Source organism: Trematomus bernacchii, unplaced genomic scaffold, assembly GCF_902827165.1.
Source record: "Trematomus bernacchii unplaced genomic scaffold, fTreBer1.1, whole genome shotgun sequence".
NCBI lineage: Eukaryota > Metazoa > Chordata > Actinopteri > Perciformes > Nototheniidae > Trematomus > Trematomus bernacchii.
Window position 1 is genome coordinate 8,564,205 of NW_022987641.1, and position 17,208 is coordinate 8,581,412.

Consider the following 17,208-nt stretch of genomic DNA (forward strand, 5'->3'; position numbering starts at 1 on the left):
ACAGCCAAAAGACAACTTTACGCGCCCCAAAGAGTGCTTCCCCCTCCGGCTCCCCACGGTCGATGCTGCTTTCCCGTAAGCAGATTAGTGACTTTCACACCCGGTGGTGCTGAGTGCTGGCCGGTCCGACCCAGAGAGTCCCTGGTCCTCCATGAGGCTGGAGGCCGCAGCCAGGATGGATGTGTTCAGGAAGCTGTGGGCAGCGAGGAAGCTGATCGTCGTTGTGTTCATCCCGTTGTCCCTGCTGCCACTACCGCTCATCCACCCCACCAGCGTGAGTACAAGTCAAATTCAATGTAAAAATTATTACAACCAGAAAATGTTTCAAAAGAGCACACTACAATTAAGGGGGAGATTACTGATAAACTACGACGTGTTTAACTAATTAAACTACTGGTCACTTTGGTAGGGGAATGTGAAGCAATGGCTGAACATTAAAAACGCAACATAACTGATGCACATTCAGTAATATTGACCTAAATGAGTATCAGAGATGTAAAAAGTACTCGTATCCTTTACTTAAGTACAAGTAGAAATACCAATTCATACATAAGTAAAAATAAAAAGTATTATCAGCTAAATGTAGGCTACACAAAGTATCAAAAAGTATCAACGTTTTATTTTTTTTGTAGAATGGCTACTTTCAAATACTAATCAAAGTTTATCACTAATACATGTGATCATTTTAATGTTGATTTCGCCTTTTTTAATTACTAGTTTACTGCTATTGTTAGATCTGTATTTAAGTATTATGGTATGTTTTTTTTACATATAAAAAGTAAGTAGTACCTGAACGTTTTAAAAAAATCTAGAGGAGAAAATGGTTCACTATTTTCCTATGAAATGTAGTGGAGTAGAAATAAGAAGTTGCATAACATTGATCCACTCATGTACAAGTACCTCAAAAAAGTATATCAGTAAAATGCCTTTTCTTTTTAATCCACCTATGATGAGTTGCATGGATACATAAGGAAACATCTGCTAGGAGATACAAATGCCAACATTGGTTAGTGGTACTCAAAAGTCTTAAAAAGATTATTATATGTGATTAATGTATGTATTACTATTATTATTTATTAAAACTAAAATAACATTAACAAAAAAGTTAATTAATTAGTCATTATTAAATATGTCAAAAAACCTCATAAATACCTAAAACATCCGATAGAGAGGTAAAGAAAACATCCACTGAATCTGTTGATGTCCCTCCTGCTAACGGCTTCACTGTGCTGATGGGATTTCAGTGTGTGGAGGGTGTGTATGGGCCAATCAAACAATCAAAAGGCACACTGTTTTGATGGATGCTTGATCATCAGCTGAGCAGTGTGTGTGAATGGGAGATGTCGCGACATGTTGATGAGATGTAGATCAGTGTGCTGCTTAAAGCAGAGTGGCAGAGAACTGATACTCAGTTCAACTGCTTTCTGTGACTGCCGCTGAAGAGGCTCATGTTTGTCTAGGAAAGACAAATTAAATTGCATTTGAAACAAAAGGATTATCTTAATCTGCACAAATCCAATAGTACAATCATTCCCTATTTAGTTTAATGGGTTCCTAATGTTTCCTTGCTAAGTTGTGTTTATATTATCGGACTTCTTCTTGTTGCATTTTGCTTCTTAACTACACTGGTATCATACAACTTCTGATTAAATGTCTTGCAGAATTTTGTTTGTCTGTTGTGTCAAACTTTCAGATTAGGTGAGGATTTTCCAATTAGACAGGCTGATGTTTAGTGAGGTGGTGGTTAAAAAATGCCTGAGAAGCTTGACTTGGAATAGATTTTCTGTGTTAAGTAACACACAAAGATTGTGTGAAGCAGTGAACCCAGATTCCAGCTTCAAAATGCTCTTTCACAATGTGGTCAACATTGGCCCCAGTTGTATTTAGTGTATTAACGCTTCATTTGAACTCTAATCTTTCCAAAGAAAACACACTATTTATCTTGTCGAAAAGAAAATGTTGTCTGTTGCTCAATTTTTTAAAACTGTTTATCAAGTTGAGCCTCTTTTTTTTATAATTCATACAAAGGTAGAAGCAGGAAATGCCATCTGCAAAATTAAATAATATATATACTGTATAATAAATACAGAATTTAAATACCAGTTATATTGGTATATGTTATATGTTACTTACACAAAATAGCACGTGATGAGCAAGGGAATTTTCCTTTTTTTACCAAAACAGGAAGCAAGTATGTGTATTTCCATCTTCTTGGATTGGAAAATACAGATGTAATTTGAGAAAGGTTTAAATATTATTTTATCACTTATGCTCACAACTTTAAAACAATACAAAAGTGGTGACAGCTGTGTGTCTATGTTACCAATGAGCTCTTCTGCGACACATGTATTTGTGTTATTCATAACATCTTAAATATTCAAAAGAACTGTTATGTGCTGGCCAGTTTGTCCGTCAGCTCTGTCGCCCAGGAGCCTTGCTGTTATGTCAGGACTTGTCGATGTTTGGCACGAGTAACTCTCACAACATGAGGCCACGAACAATCCTTCACTACAAAGAAAAAGAAAGAAACAATCCAAGCAATTAAGTTATATAATCACCTACCACCACGCTGGATTTCAACCCCACGTTGCTTCCCTACGACTCCAGAGAACCCACACTGAGTCAAGAATGTGACAGACATTGTGTGCGTGTGTGTGTGTGTGTGTGTGTGTGTGTGTGTGTGTGTGTGTGTGTGTGTGTGTGTGTGTGTGTGTGTGTGTGTGTGTGTGTGTGTGTGTTGGACTAGCACTGTGTCCAGCTGCAGCAGAACAACATGTTGGATGCGGTTGGGCCAGGTCAGAGAGAGACAGAAAGAAAGAAATCTAAAGCCAGTAGCAGATTTGCATAATGCTTGTGCCATTTTACATCCCAATATAAAGTTAAAGTTGTGGAGAAGTCAAGCTTTTAAAACGTAAGTCAGTCCGGCAGAACCTATAAATGGATGCAAACACATTTTGCCTAGGTTGCTATCCCTTTAATGTGGCTCACGATTTGGCAATTGCGGTCAGTCTTTTTTTTGGCTGACCTTTTATAAATATCCACTGCTTTCATGTAGTCTTTTCAAAATAAACTTCCACCTTCACAGGCTTGGTTTAGTGAAAGAAAATATTGTGTTTTTGGTTAAATTATACCGACTAAAGTGGTGCAACAAACATGTATGAGAAGAGCCTTGTGGTCTGGAGCCCATGAGGTTGATATTTGTTTCACAACTACTGGATTGATTGTCTCTTAACTTGCTACATTCCTTGTCCTATCAGGATAGATTGTAATGTTTTTGGTGATTAATTAACCTTTGACATATCATCAGGTTGTTGACCCCCCTGTTATTATTGATGGCCACACAACATTGGAACTCTATATCCACTGATTGCTTCAATCAGATTGCTTCAATGGATATAGGTTTCAGCTGTGATCTGATCTACCTATAAAAGGAGTACTTTGTTTTCTTTCTAAATACCAATCATCTCCATTTCCTAATGGTGTTGATTAGAAACTAATCAATGGGTTACATGTTTTGGCCTGTCAGCTGTTAAACTGTGGGAGGGAACCGTCCTTGTCATCTGATTAGAGTTTTTAGGCCAGAGATATGTGTAACCTACTGAAACATACACACATTTTCTCTTTATAAAATAAAAACCTTGAATGTTCATGAATAGATGTTGCCCCACTGTCATCCTATTTCAAAAATAAATCTATTGGTAGGGTTTTTAGGTTTCACTTGTTTTTTCTTGAAATCAGGTACAATGTATTAAAATAACGTGCTGAAAGCTTACATTTTTTTCCAAGTTAAACAACTTTAGGTCAGACCTTAAAGCAGGCCTCCTTCCAGCATGACTTCAGCTCATTGACAGTGTCAGTAGGAAGTCTTGTTATCATAGAGGCTATATCAGCCCCCATCATGCCTCTGCTGACCCAGCTTTTGCCTTTTACTTGCAAAACTATGTTTGAACATCTGACTGTTCTGCAGCTATCTTCTGATAACAGGAATAAGCAATAATCAGGTTCTGCTGAAAAGGCCTTCTGACTTTATTTATTTAGCCATGTTCGTCTTTTCTTATCTGTACATTTATCCTTCGTTACCTAATGTCACTTATTTGTCCTCTACCCAATCTTGACTACATTTGCATGCACATTAACTTTCCACTATTATTCAGAATATTACATTATTGTGAATCTGGTACAGTTCAAACATGCTGTTATATGTTAGCATGCTTACGTTAGCACTGTATTTTCTCCCCTTTCCTAGTATTACGTATGTGACCTGACAATATTTTAGATAGATTTTTGGGTTTAAAATTGTCCAAGTGTTGTCAAAAGTAATTGGAAGTATCTTCTTAAGGTCTTAACAAATGTCACGAGATTCCTCTTAAGTTTTTAAGGTTGGGGAGCCTGCCGCTAAGCCTGCTACTCTTTCCACATAGCAGTATGAAAGGCTGGTATGTTGTCATTATATAACCTAATGCAACATCCGTGTGTATGTTTGTTTGTGTTTGCAGCCGAGTTAGAGCACAACAAATACGACATACTACTTTGAATACGACTACATAAAAAAAAATGAACAAATTAGATACAAATTCTAATGAATGAGCTGTACAGAATATGGTTAGCAGTTATGCTAAACTAAGCTAACTGCTACTAGCTTCAGGATTCCCAAAGTTTCCTCAAATATTGAATCGTTGTGCTTTTGGATGGCACAACAGAAGAACATAAACACATACATTTGTGTGTTGTCTCATCAATGATTCTTGTTTCTACCTGCAGGAGGCATGCTGTGCGTACGTGCTGATGGTGACCGCAGTCTACTGGGTGTCTGAGGCTGTTCCTCTGGGTGCTGCTGCTCTGGTACCCGCTTTCCTCTATCCACTCTTTGGGGTGCTCAAGTCCAGCGAGGTGAGTTTCTATAAGCTGTCTTGTCTGTCAAACATTTCTCCCAGGCTTAAATACTCTGCGTATCCAGTGCAATTGCACAACAGTAGCAGGGTGATTCAAATTAAGACATATAACATTTATATGTTATTACTATTTCAACATCTAGTATGTGTTTGACCTCTCTGCTCACGTTAGCCTCAATGCTAACTACCTAGCCTAATGTAGGCCTTAGCTTAGTTATCAGAGTTTTTTTGCTCAAGAAATGGCTGCTGCTTCTGTAAACAGAAAGGTTAAAGAGATTAAAGAGGTTTTTTCCATCAACCTTTGACTACCAGATTAACATTTCAGTGCACTCTCTGCCCCCCCCCCCCCTTTTAAGACAAGGTTGGTGCTGATAACATGATTGAGCTCAGTAATGAGCTCTATTGACCTATTGACCTTAGTGTAGTTAAGTCTGTGTACATGTTGCAGAGCACAGTTTGCTTGATAAAGAATGGTACACATCCTCTAAAATACAGTCACAGTCAATGTGAGACTTGCATGTAAAAGCTACATGCGTGGTTTTCAGAATAATTAATGTATGCAGGCTTCGTTACAGTTCGAGATAAGCACTTATTAGGTCTAAACCAGGGCTATTCAATTAGTTTGGAATGGGGGCCGGTTGATGAAAATCATCCAAAGCAAGGGGCCGGGAAAAAGATGGCTTGAAATATGAGCAATCATATTAAGAGCTTCAGATACAGTAAATACTACAACAGCATAGTGGAGTGCATATATTGTGTTTAATTAAATCAAACAACATAGCCCCAAGGCCTTTATAGATCTAAATGGCAAGTTCAGAACTCAGTAGGCCTACATGTGAAGCTGATTTAACCATCAACATAATTTAATTTGATTTCATTTAGGTGAAATGATCTAATCATTCACGCAGAGATGCAATAAATGACAGGAGTTGTCACAACAGTAGCTAGTAGGTGGGTTCGAAACCCGAGCCCGCCGAAGTTTTCAGGCAATGTCTTCCCCTCTATCTCTCAATGTAACACCCTCTCTGGAATAAAGGCACTCTGGCCCAAAAATTTACAAAAAATATATATCTTAAATAATTTTTTTAACTTTTTAACATTATACTCAAAGGGCCAGTAAATATCACCCCGGGGCCGGATTTGGCCCTCGGACCGCCAATTGAATAGCCCTGGTCTAAACCATGTAGGGCCTAACAGCACGGCAGGTCATCGGCTAATCGGATGTGACAGCGTGAGAATGAAAGGCCCTTCTGTGCTATGAACAAAGTTTATTTAAAGGACTCATTTATGTGTGACACCGCATTGAAAACCTTGCAGATCATGCAAATAAAGATGGATGGTCATAAACCTCCAGAAGTGGCATAAAGTCAGCCATCAGTGAACACACATGAACGCTGTGATTGGAAATCAGGGGCATTCTACCAAATATTGATATTCTAAACTCTTCCTAAATTCAACGTTGGTATTTTGTTGGTTAAAAATGATTATAAACTTCTGTCATACCAGGTTTATTTTCTGGAATTAAATTCTCTCAATGACATTATTTTTGTTAGAAAATTGTTAGATTTCGTGTCAGTAGCAGAATAAAACATAATGTTAATTTGATTAAAACTAGATAAACTGATTATTTCAGTGGTCTCTTACATTTATCTGCAGCTGTACATCATAATCATTTGCAACTTAATAATAACCATACATTTTTTTAGATAATAATAACCAAAGAAAAAAAATATTACCAATTAATAAAGTGTTAGAAATATCTGCTCCATAATTTTGACATTTTACATAGGATTGATTAAAATGTAAACTATTGACTTAATAATGAAATTCTTAATATAGTATATATTAATATATATTATATAAATATGTTATATATTGTGTGCAAACAATAAACTGGTAAATTATTATCATTATGTAATTACAGTTCATTTTCCATCAATAAATATGTCTAAAATAACCCTTTCTTATGAGCATTACATGAAAAGGGGGCTGTACGCCTCATATGACCAAATCGCATTGACAAACAGTGAGAAAGCTGCTGTAAGCCTCTTGTGATGGGGTTGTGTGAATGTGCCAGCTCAGAGGATTATGCAACATGTTCACTATTATCGTCCTCACGGCGCCACTTTACCAAGGAGGTGAGCACTGGCTCTTTTTTCCATCAGCTGCTTTAAAGCTGGCAACAAAATGTAGGAATTGTCTCCTACAGTAGTCTGCTGCGTCTCACTATTGGGGCACATCATCTGAACCACACCATGTGGTTCTGTCATTGAAAAGGTTAAAAAAATTCAAGTCTCCTAAGTCACTTTTAAGACCCAAGACATGTCAACATTTATTGTAAATGACGTGTTGTTTTTACAGTAGAAGGGATTAACCATGTAAATTAAAGTAGGGCAGATTACATTATTCATCAGCAGAGGTGCAAATTAACAAATGACATTTACTCAAGAACTTAATCACGGTTGTGAGGTATTTGTACTACCGGGTTTTTTTCTTTTCATGCACATTTCTACGTCTGCTGTACCACATGTCAAGGGGAAATGTTCTACTTTTTACTTCTGTCCATTTATTTTACAGGTTCAGTTCCTAGATAATTAACACATTTACATTTTGCACACAAAAAAATGCACAAGAATATTTAGGCTTTCATGTACAGCTGGAAAATTAAGCCCATTAATATATTAGGAATATGTTTATTGTTTCTGTAACTCTACATGTAAAAACAGTATATTCCCAGCTTCTAAAATGTAATGATTTTTCTGCATTGTGTAATTATTCTTTTAAAATTTAAAGTACATTCTCCTCATATTTGCACTTTTACCTAAATTAATTATCTAAATATTTATTCCGCCATTGGTCATCAGTGAACTCATTTATTTTACCCAGTTTAGTAGTATAAAGACTATCTTCCTGAACAAAGGCAGAGCTTTGGTGGGACAACATTATCTGTATCAGTTGTATTCCGTAATGTTATTCTTGTCATTTCTCCATCGGACCTCAATTCCATGAAGGACGTTTTGAAATATCCAGTTTTAGAGTAGAAGCAGAGAGTTTAAAGCCCTACACCCTGTGTAGTTGCTTTGCTGTTTACTACTTTAAATGACAGAGAAAGGTGGAGTGTTGTGAAAAATGCGCAGCAGCAGGAGGAAGTGAAACGGTTTTAGGTGAGAGGTTAGGAGACGTGGGCTTACACAACACTTTGAGGCCGTGAACCCTGCGGGTGGGAAGTAGAGCAGATTAAAAAGAACAAACGGCAAACTGTTAGTGTTGATCCAAACCAAGGAAGAAAAGGTTGGACAAAAGGCCCCATCGCTGCTTCTTGTCTCCTCAGATCTCATGACATTCCTACATTTCATCTTGTGCCTTCAATCAATTTGTAAAAGTTTTCAAATATTTGTTTTAACTGGAATAAAACAAAGCCTGTGTGTGTTTGTTTAGGTTGCAGCAGAATACTGTAAAGACACCACCCTGCTGCTGATGGGAGTCATCTGCCTCGCAGCCTCCATAGAGAAGTGGAACCTGCACAAACGCATCGCTCTGCGCATGGTGATGATCGCAGGGGCCAAGCCTGGCATGTAAGCAGCACACGCACACGCACACGCACACGCGCACGCACACGCACACATACACAAACAATACAACATTTTAAAGATCATTTATGGTCCAACAGTGCCTTTTTTTTTTTTTTTTTAAAGTCAGATTTGAAAAGACAGAGGGGACGAACCCCAGCAGTTCCTGTCATATTAACTAATTCAGCTCCCTGTCTCTCCTGCAGGTTGGTGCTGGGCTTCATGTGCTGCACCGTGTTCCTGTCCATGTGGCTCAGCAACACGTCCACCACAGCCATGGTGATGCCCATAGCCGAGGCCGTCCTGCAGCAGCTGATCTGCACCGGCCTGGCCGACGGACACGCCGACTCAGAAACCGTAGAGGCGCCCGAGGACGACAGCGGTACGTCTGGCTCAGTCACCACAGGGGGGGGGGGGGGGGGGGGGGGGAACAGTGAAGGCTTCAATGTTGACCTTAAACAGATGTTGATAGCAACGCTTCTACCAACACCCACACAGGACTGTAGATGGATGATCTGGGTGAAGTGAAGCAAAATAAGAACCATGTGATGATGGTGTATCCAACTGTAGCACAACAATATTTGTAGTTAATAGAGAAATGTAACAAGTTCCACCAACAATTATTTTGTTACACGCTAATGTTGATCATCGTTTGTGCAGCTGCTTCAGAAAAAGAGGAGGACAACCTGGACAAAAACCAGCTAGAGCTTCTTTACCACAACAACAGGTACGTGCATGTGTGTATTTAACATTAAACAAGATTCGGAAATACTCATCCAATGGAAACCAAAATGTTAGCTGAGTTATTTTGTTATTGTTCATTTTCTCTCCTCTTCTCTCTGCAGCAGTGTCTGCTCTAAACAGGAGCTAACAACACTCAGTGAGGTGAGACCAACAGAGGCTTTTCCACCAAGCAGACGCTCAACAAATAACCAGCAGTCATATAATGCAAGTGAAGGATTTCTCTCTGAGTCTTCTTATCTTGTTCTCAGGTGCAGTGTTGTGAGGGGAATGGTGTGGGTCTGGAGGCAACCTCTAACCCGACGTACATCAGGCACACCAACGGACTCCTGCCTCAGGTTGGGAACACACACACACACACACACACACAACACACACACACACACACACAGACACACACACAGACACACACACAGACACACACACACACACACACACACACACACACACACACACACACACACACACACACACACACACACACACACACACACACACCACACACACACACACACACACACACACACACTTAATTTACGATATACTCCTCCCTCTCTCTCAGGTTGCGATTGAGTTCCCAAATGTGAAGCGCATCGAAGCCAGGAGAGACTCCCAGTATCCCACCAAGAAGGATCACATGATCTGCAAATGCCTGTCGCTCAGCATCACCTACGCTGCCACCATCGGCGGGCTCATCACCATCACTGGCACCTCCACCAACCTCATCTTTGCTGAGCAGTTCAACAAGTAGGTTTATGTAGATATGCGTCTGTATGCGTAGGTACACGTTGTTACACGTAGGTTCATGTATGTGGACGTGGGTAGAAGGACATACACGTCGGTAGGTACATGTAGAAACATGAATGTAACCGTAGATACACGTAGACACATGCGGGTACACGAAGGTACACATAGGTATACATAGATACATGTAGATACACAAAGGTACCTGTAAAAACACGTAGCTACACGGAAACCCAAAAAGTAGGTATTCATAGATACACAAAGGTACATGTAGGTCAACATAGGTACATTTAGGTAAATGTACTGTAGGTGCACACAGGTACGTGCATACACATAGATACACGTAGGTACACATAAGATGACAGAGTACATGTAAGTAAACGTAAGTACATGTACGTGCACACCTCGTCAATCCACCTTCCTCTGACCGCAAGATTAATTTAAAGCAGGTTTAGCATGGGTTGGGTGCTGGTATCACACAGTTGTTTTGGTATGGTATTAGCTCCAGTAGACACCATCCACACTTTGAAACATGATTACGGCTTGATTGATTTCTTGGCGTCTGTGCTGGTCAGACTGAGACAGTCCCTGTTAACTCAGTGTCTGGAGGGCTCCCACTGCTTAGCCTCTATAATGAGCGATTTTCTCCAGCCGCAGCAATAAGCCCAGCAGAATGGCCTCCTTCATGTCTCAGCTTGTTGGACAAAGGTCAGGTTTTGGTTCTGCCTGTGTGTGCAATTGTAAATGTAATCCTAAAGTGATACAGCAATCCATCCAAGCGGTGTGAACAATTAGAAAATTCTCCTCCCCAATATTTCCGTTCCATTGAAGTCGATGTAACTCTGCTTCTCTCTTTGTCTCTTCAGTCGGTATCCAGATGCTAAGGTGATCAATTTCGGCACATGGTTTATCTTCAGCTTCCCCATCGCCATCATCATGCTGGTCCTCACCTGGCTGTGGCTGCACTTCCTCTTCCTGGGCTGCAAGTGAGTGTGTGGGAGTGTGTATTTTTAAAGATGTGTACTGTGTGAACATACATACTAATGCATCTCATCATTACAGACTCCCGTGATAATCCTGTTGAGGTTTGTGTTACACTGTGGTTGCATGTTTAACACACGCACTGAATGTGCCTGATGTTGTTTTTTGTGTGTTCAGCTTCAGGGAAACGTGCTCATGGAGTAAGAAACGCAAAACCAGGAGAGAGATGCTGTCAGAGAAAAGGATCCATGAGGAGTACGCCAAACTGGGACCCATCAGGTGTGTGCATGTGTTTATATGTGTGTCTGGTTTATTTGTTGGAGCTTTACCGACTTAACTGGATGTCCCTGAGATTGGTATGTTGTATTTAAGGGAATTTAGTTGATTATTGTGGGGATTTTTTTGTTATTTAACCGAGGAAATGTGCCACTTTTAGGTGATTTTCAGTTGAAACTAACCAACTCCGTACAGGAACAACTTGTTACAACCTAATTAGTTTGAAAATCATGCATTTATTTGAGCCAATTGGACATTTTTTTAACATTCAAAGACGTTACGGATTATTCTATGAGCCATACCGAGACATTACTCTGCAATCACTCATGTCATTGTTGCTCATATGCTGTCGTGGTTTATATGTGTGTCGTAGCTACCCAGAGGTGGTGACCGGTGTTTTCTTCATCCTGATGACCCTGCTGTGGTTCACCAGAGAGCCAGGTTTTGTGCCCGGCTGGACATCCCTATTTGAGAAGTGAGTGCGTAACACCACACACACATTAAACTTACACTCTCACACAGACAGACATGCACATTTTCGTCTCTCTTCTTTTGCATCTTTTATATCTGTGGTGTTCTCCCTCTCAGGAAAGGCTACAGGACAGACGCCACAGTCTCTGTACTTCTGGGCTTCCTGCTCTTCCTCATCCCTGCCAGGCGACCTTTCTCCTCCTCCTGCTCTTCCTCCAGTTGTAGGAACACAGGTCAGAACTTTGGAATAGCTTTGCTTTTGTCAAAAATATGTTCATTAAGTCAGCATAAACCATTATAAACACAGATATATACAGAGATAAATTGACATTTTCTCTGATTTAAAAAGATGCAGAGTCCGACCCAATGGCTCCCATGATCACCTGGAAGGACTTCCAGAAACTGATGCCGTGGGAGATCGTGATCCTGGTGGGAGGCGGCTATGCGCTGGCTGCTGGTTGTAAGGTAACTATACATGTGTTGGTGTACTGCAAGTTCTCTCATGAGGGTTAGGAAGCTTCTAGGTGAGAAGTCTTGATCTGATTTGATCTGTCTGTGTGTGTGCAGGTGTCAGGCCTGTCAGTGTGGATCGGCAGACAGCTGGAGCCCATGAGTGGTCTTCCTCCGTGGGCCGTCACCCTGCTGGCCTGCCTGCTGGTGTCAGCGGTCACAGAGTTTGCCTCCAACCCTGCGACTCTTACCGTCTTCCTGCCCATCCTGTCAGCGCTGGTATGAAACTCCTTTTCACACAACTATTCTCAATACTTGGTCCCAATACCTGGGTTTGGGTGGCTCTACAGGGGCCTGTAAACGTGATGTTTAGAGACACCAGAGAGGAACAGAAGTATTGACAGAAATTCAAAAAATCTAAACTTGGCAAGTACTTTATTGCCAAGGAGCATGCAGGCTTTGCTCCTTTGGCTCATTTTTTGAAGAACATTTATTTTAAACCGTGCAACATGGTGCTAATTTCTGCTTCAATACCACTCTTTTTGATTAACTTATACAATGAAGATTAAGCACACTGGAGAAAAACAATAATACAGCTTTCTGACACAATTGAACCTTTTAAGGAAACATGCTCACTGGGTGTCTTTTAATGAGTGGGTTTAAGAGGTGCTGGAAGGTGGATTTTCTTACCTTCAGACAGAGCCAGGAGTTTGCCCGTGTTTCCAGACTTCATTCTAAGCTTAGATAACCGGCTGCTGCATCTTATTGAAGAGACAGATATTTGAAAGCATGATAGTAATTCAAAAAATGTCCACTCTAGCTTTAAAAGCCACAAATGATCTCTATAGGTTTTTTTTTGCTGTGTTGGAGAAATTATTCTTTCATCACACATATCCTCATAAGCAACTAATTAGACATTTGCTTCCTACTTATGAATGACCCCCCCCATATTGCTCAGAGGTAAAGCTAATGTCGTGTGCATGTGGTAGCAGGAAGCTTTATAAACCCACACTCTGCATCTTGTCTGTACGATGTATCTAAGCCTATCCTCCCTTTCTCCCTCCCTCTCTCCTCCCTCCCTGCAGTCAGAGACTCTGCGCATCAACCCCCTGCACACTCTGATCCCCTCCACCATGTGCGTGTCATTCGGGGTCATGCTTCCAGTCGGGAACCCCCCCAACGCCATCGTCTTTAGTTACGGCCACGTGAAGATCAGCGACATGGTAAGCACGCACACACACGCACGCACGCACGCACGCACGCACGCACGCACGCACGCACGCACGCACGCACGCACGTACGCACACACACACACACACACACATAGATAAACACACACACTCAGTCACATGCTCTTTCTGCACCTGTATCATCAAAAGGCTAAGAGTACAATGTGTCAAAGTTCTTTAATTTAATCATGAGGATGAGATGTCCTAACTCTTGCTGGTTTTCAGGAAGACAAAGGCTTACAGTGGACCTAACCTAACTTGTATTTTCCTCTTTGTGTCCTCCAGGTGAAAGCAGGCTTTGGGGTGAATCTGATTGGCGTGGTGGTGGTGATGTTGGCCATCAGCACGTGGGGGGTTCCCCTGTTCAACCTGAATGAGTTTCCAGACTGGGCAATTGCCAGGAACGTCACTGGGGGCTTATAACCACCACTGAATAACTGAGAGACAGAGAGAGAAAGAGATGGGGCAGTGTTTCTGAAAAAAAAAGGACCGTCTTGCTCAGAGTTTAGCCCTTTATTAGACGGATAACTGTACCTGAAGAAGAAGAAAGAAGAAGAAGATGATGAAGAAGAGAGAGCAAAAACAATACCTGTTGATGCAATAATACGTTTTATATTGTAATAACAAGGACAGAATGCCTTTGTCACAGTGGCCTCTGTGCTCTGACTTCCAGTCACAGGATTTTTTTTACCATTGTCAACCAAGTTTGATGGAGATTCTGTTTTCCACAAAATCACTGAAAATATTACTCAGAAATACAAACATACAGTATTTATGGTGATCATTAAGTTGTTTTGATTCAAAATAGCGATGTATAAACTGTTTTCAGGGCCACATCATGCCTTATTAGTTGATGTTTAGATATAAATAAGCTATATGGCCATACTAAGTAAGCCTCTTTTTACTGCATGCTTCCTGCTGTACTTTATGTATGATTCTTTAACCATGGAAAGATTCCTGAGAGAATTTGAAGTATTATTCTGATATATCCAGTTGTCTTTACTGTCCGATGTGAAGCCAGATAAATGCATGAGAAGAGGCTTCTACTAAGGCTGATAATGTACTGTATACATGCATGCTGGTCCAGCCTTTCAGATGTGCCTAGTATCTTATTTGTAAAGGTGTTTTTGTTCTTTTGGCAACAAATTGGGAGCTGATGTCTTGTCCAAAGTTACTGAAGCTGATCATACTGTGAACACACCATAGCGACCTTCCGTATTACTGCCTGTCATACCAACGCCTTCCTCCTTAAATCATGGAACACAGAAGTGTAATTGCTTTTTACCGTGCTATTTCTCAGACATACGATTTTATTAGATAACATTAATATATTAAGAATGTAAGCTGTATTTAAGGTATAGATAGCTGAATGAACCTACAAGAGTTTATTTTATGCAGATTTTATTATCAAGTTACTTTTCATTGTAGCCTTTCCTTATCTTGCCATTTAAGTGGTTTTACACACTCCTGGCATTATTTTTTGTTTCTTGACCCGTGTGCCTTTGATCCTGAATTAACTTTGTCTTGCTTAATTACTTTTTGTTGACTTTTGCTTGTTGGTCAGATGCGTTTTTTTTGTCATATTGAATACATCTGAAATCATAACATTCATAAAATCTTAGAAAAATCTACTAGCTATGCAAATATGATGTATGATGTATGAAATATACGATCAATAATCAAAAGCTACTGGAGTTAACACAGAAACATATATTTTAAAATGTGTGATATTAGCATGTTAAGCTACAGGATGATCATGTTTGGTTTTTGTTTTTGGTTACCCTGGAGGTGTGATTTTTCTCCTGGCATGTGAAGCTAAAAGAAATTCAGAGTTGGGAGGTAGCCAAGTTACTTATTGTGTCTGAATGCAGCACCCAAAGCCTTTGAGGAGAGAGGTAGCACAGGGTGGGATTGAACAAATGTTCAATTCAATTTCAAATCACAATTCTGTCATCTGGAGGGGAAAAGGCTTGCACAAAGACATAGATGCAATGAACTGTGCAAAAATAGCCTCTATATTTTTTACACACATTTTAATGCAATTTTTGACTTTTTATATCACTGCATTATAAGTTTAGGTCAGTGTGGGTAGTGAAAAGCCATAGATGCTTTTGTAATTTGTCCTGCCCTACTGAAGGTTTCATACAACTTTATGGTGTAAGAGCAACACTCCTTTGTAAATAAATACAGATTTGTAATATAAAATGTATGTGCCTGTTTCCAAATGAGCTGTACTATTCTTAATTGTCTCATGTCTCAAGAAAAAAACTAGAGTTAAGATGATACAACAATAAAACTACTGAAGGCATTGAATTCATTTTATTTATTTACATCCAACAGCCCTAGTCAGTCACACTTAAAGATGTTGATAAATCAGGATTAAAAGGAAAGCATCAGTAAAGATCAGCATTTATTGATCAAAGGCAATTTTTCAAAATTTCAAACAGCAATAGTAAAGTTTTACCACAGTGACATTACATGTAATTTCCAGGTGGATTCACCATCTTTCCTCTCTCGTCGTTTCCTTTAAAACATCTCAGAGCAGCTGATCAGGTGAAGAGAAGCTCAAATAATTTTGAAACAGCTGGTGAAATGCATGTTCCTGGATGCAGCTTTCATCTCTGTACAAATAAATAATCACAGTGGTGAAGTCCATAATAAAGTTAGAAAACTCCTCTCCCAGTGTGCACCTCTGGCTCTGATCTGAAAGCCAGTCAGACTGCAGGTTTTGGTTAGGAAGGTTGCTTAGGGCCTTCAGCCGGCTTGAATCCTTCAGTCTCCATCTTCGCTTTGTATTTCAGATATTCTCTCCTCTTGCTGAAATATTTCACCTGTCAGGGAAAATATAAAAAGATGAGTAATGACCCCATTTTAACTGAAGCTGTAGCTTTCACCTGATTGGGGAGGGATGAGGCATATTCTTATTTTTTTATAGATTACTGATATTGAGATTGTTTAAACACTGCCACGGTTCATCCTTTCTGACACCAGAGATCTCAGTAATCACACGGATAAAGAGGGGATATTTTACCCATTGAGCAGGACAGTTGGACTCGAACTCGCCCTGGAACTTCAGGCAGGATTCAGCTTTGTCCCCATTGTCATCCAGACACTTCCACAGCAGGTCCCTGGAGTCCCAGCAGGCCTTCCTCTCTGAAGAGTTAGGAGCACTCATCGCAGCTTGATCCTGGGAGAGATGTAAAAAACGAAAGGCTAGGCAACAGAAATGGATGTAGCTCCAACTGTGTGAAAAAAAAATCCAACTATGATTTAAAATGTCTCACTATAGTACCTTACTGTAATACCACTACTACTTGATCACACGTTTTTACAGTCTAACCCCATATCCTTCATGTTTACACAAACTATCGTTACTTACTTACTGTGTGTTTATGTTGTAATGTTCAGCCTCAGTAGAGCCACTATCGTCGCTTTGATAATAACTACAAATAACACATATTTTGATTCAAACTATCACTATTCACCGCTCCTGTCTCTCCATTAAAGCCGAATAAACAGAGTAAAACTGTCCCTAAAGCAGAGACTTTTGTAACGTTTATCACTGAAGGACACGAGCGACTACACTTCCTTGTCGCGTTGTGATGACGTCTAGGCGTGCTTGACAACACGCACCAGGTGATGGCGCAGTTTGTTCAGAAATACAAACTTTAGTGACATGTCTGAACGTTTTTATCGTTTTTCAGTGAATATTAAACGTCTGAAACAAACAACGTGTTTCCTTCAGGTTGCCGACTGGTAAGAGTGATTTATTAGCTAATGTAGCATCTCTGTTTAGCTTTCTCTGTGTTTTAACCCTTTATATATACAGTCTATGGTTTTAACATGTCAACATCA

General features: G+C 40.1%; 3 protein-coding genes across 5 annotated transcripts in view; 1 reads left to right on the forward strand and 2 right to left on the reverse strand.

Annotated features, from left to right (window-relative positions):
- zgc:162331 (uncharacterized protein LOC793007 homolog) overlaps window positions 1–1,212 on the reverse strand; it is a 39,948-nt gene extending 38,736 nt beyond the window's left edge. The window contains exon 1 of the mRNA XM_034133535.1: window positions 1,153–1,212. The gene's annotated coding sequence lies outside the window, so the exon portion shown is untranslated. The remainder of the gene's footprint in view (window positions 1–1,152) is intronic.
- On the forward strand, window positions 34–15,556 carry slc13a4 (solute carrier family 13 member 4). 2 transcript variants are annotated; one of them, XM_034133538.1, is made up of 16 exons: window positions 34–274; window positions 4,762–4,890; window positions 8,331–8,467; window positions 8,668–8,843; window positions 9,122–9,188; window positions 9,307–9,346; window positions 9,454–9,540; window positions 9,765–9,949; window positions 10,813–10,932; window positions 11,105–11,206; window positions 11,577–11,678; window positions 11,792–11,907; window positions 12,024–12,139; window positions 12,242–12,403; window positions 13,210–13,347; window positions 13,639–15,556. In XM_034133538.1, the coding sequence occupies exons 1-16, from the start codon at window positions 152–154 to the stop codon at window positions 13,774–13,776; spliced, it is 1,938 nt and encodes a 645-aa protein (XP_033989429.1). In that variant the 5' UTR covers window positions 34–151; the 3' UTR covers window positions 13,777–15,556. The 2 variants fall into 2 exon arrangements, with proteins under 2 accessions (XP_033989429.1, XP_033989430.1); XM_034133539.1 differs by having other exon boundaries at window positions 12,030–12,139.
- A 105-nt stretch (window positions 15,557–15,661) lies between these two features.
- LOC117484996 (cytochrome c oxidase assembly factor 6 homolog) lies at window positions 15,662–16,993 on the reverse strand. Of its 2 annotated transcripts, none has more exons than XM_034133540.1 (3): window positions 16,737–16,993; window positions 16,385–16,540; window positions 15,662–16,184 (listed from the first exon to the last, which is right to left on the reverse strand). In XM_034133540.1, exons 2-3 carry the CDS (start codon window positions 16,526–16,528, stop codon window positions 16,086–16,088), a joined length of 243 nt encoding a protein of 80 aa, XP_033989431.1. In that variant the 5' UTR covers window positions 16,529–16,540; window positions 16,737–16,993; the 3' UTR covers window positions 15,662–16,085. The 2 variants fall into 2 exon arrangements, with proteins under 2 accessions (XP_033989431.1, XP_033989432.1); XM_034133541.1 differs by having other exon boundaries at window positions 16,733–16,973.
- Window positions 16,994–17,208: the final 215 nt, after the last annotated feature.

What these genes read in the sequence shown, in the direction of transcription:
- slc13a4 (XM_034133538.1), top strand. Translation starts at nt 152, where the DNA reads ATGAGGCTGGAGGCCGCAGCCAGGATGGATGTGTTCAGGAAGCTGTGG. An exon ending in GCAGGGGCCAAGCCTGGCAT is followed by an intron (nt 8,468 to 8,667) that starts GTAAGCAGCACA and finishes TCTCTCCTGCAG; the next exon opens with GTTGGTGCTGGGCTTCATGT. An exon ending in CGCTGGCTGCTGGTTGTAAG is followed by an intron (nt 12,140 to 12,241) that starts GTAACTATACAT and finishes GTGTGTGTGCAG; the next exon opens with GTGTCAGGCCTGTCAGTGTG.
- LOC117484996 (XM_034133540.1), bottom strand. Translation starts at nt 16,528, where the DNA reads ATGAGTGCTCCTAACTCTTCAGAGAGGAAGGCCTGCTGGGACTCCAGG. An exon ending in CCAACTGTCCTGCTCAATGG is followed by an intron (nt 16,185 to 16,384) that starts GTAAAATATCCC and finishes TTTCCCTGACAG; the next exon opens with GTGAAATATTTCAGCAAGAG.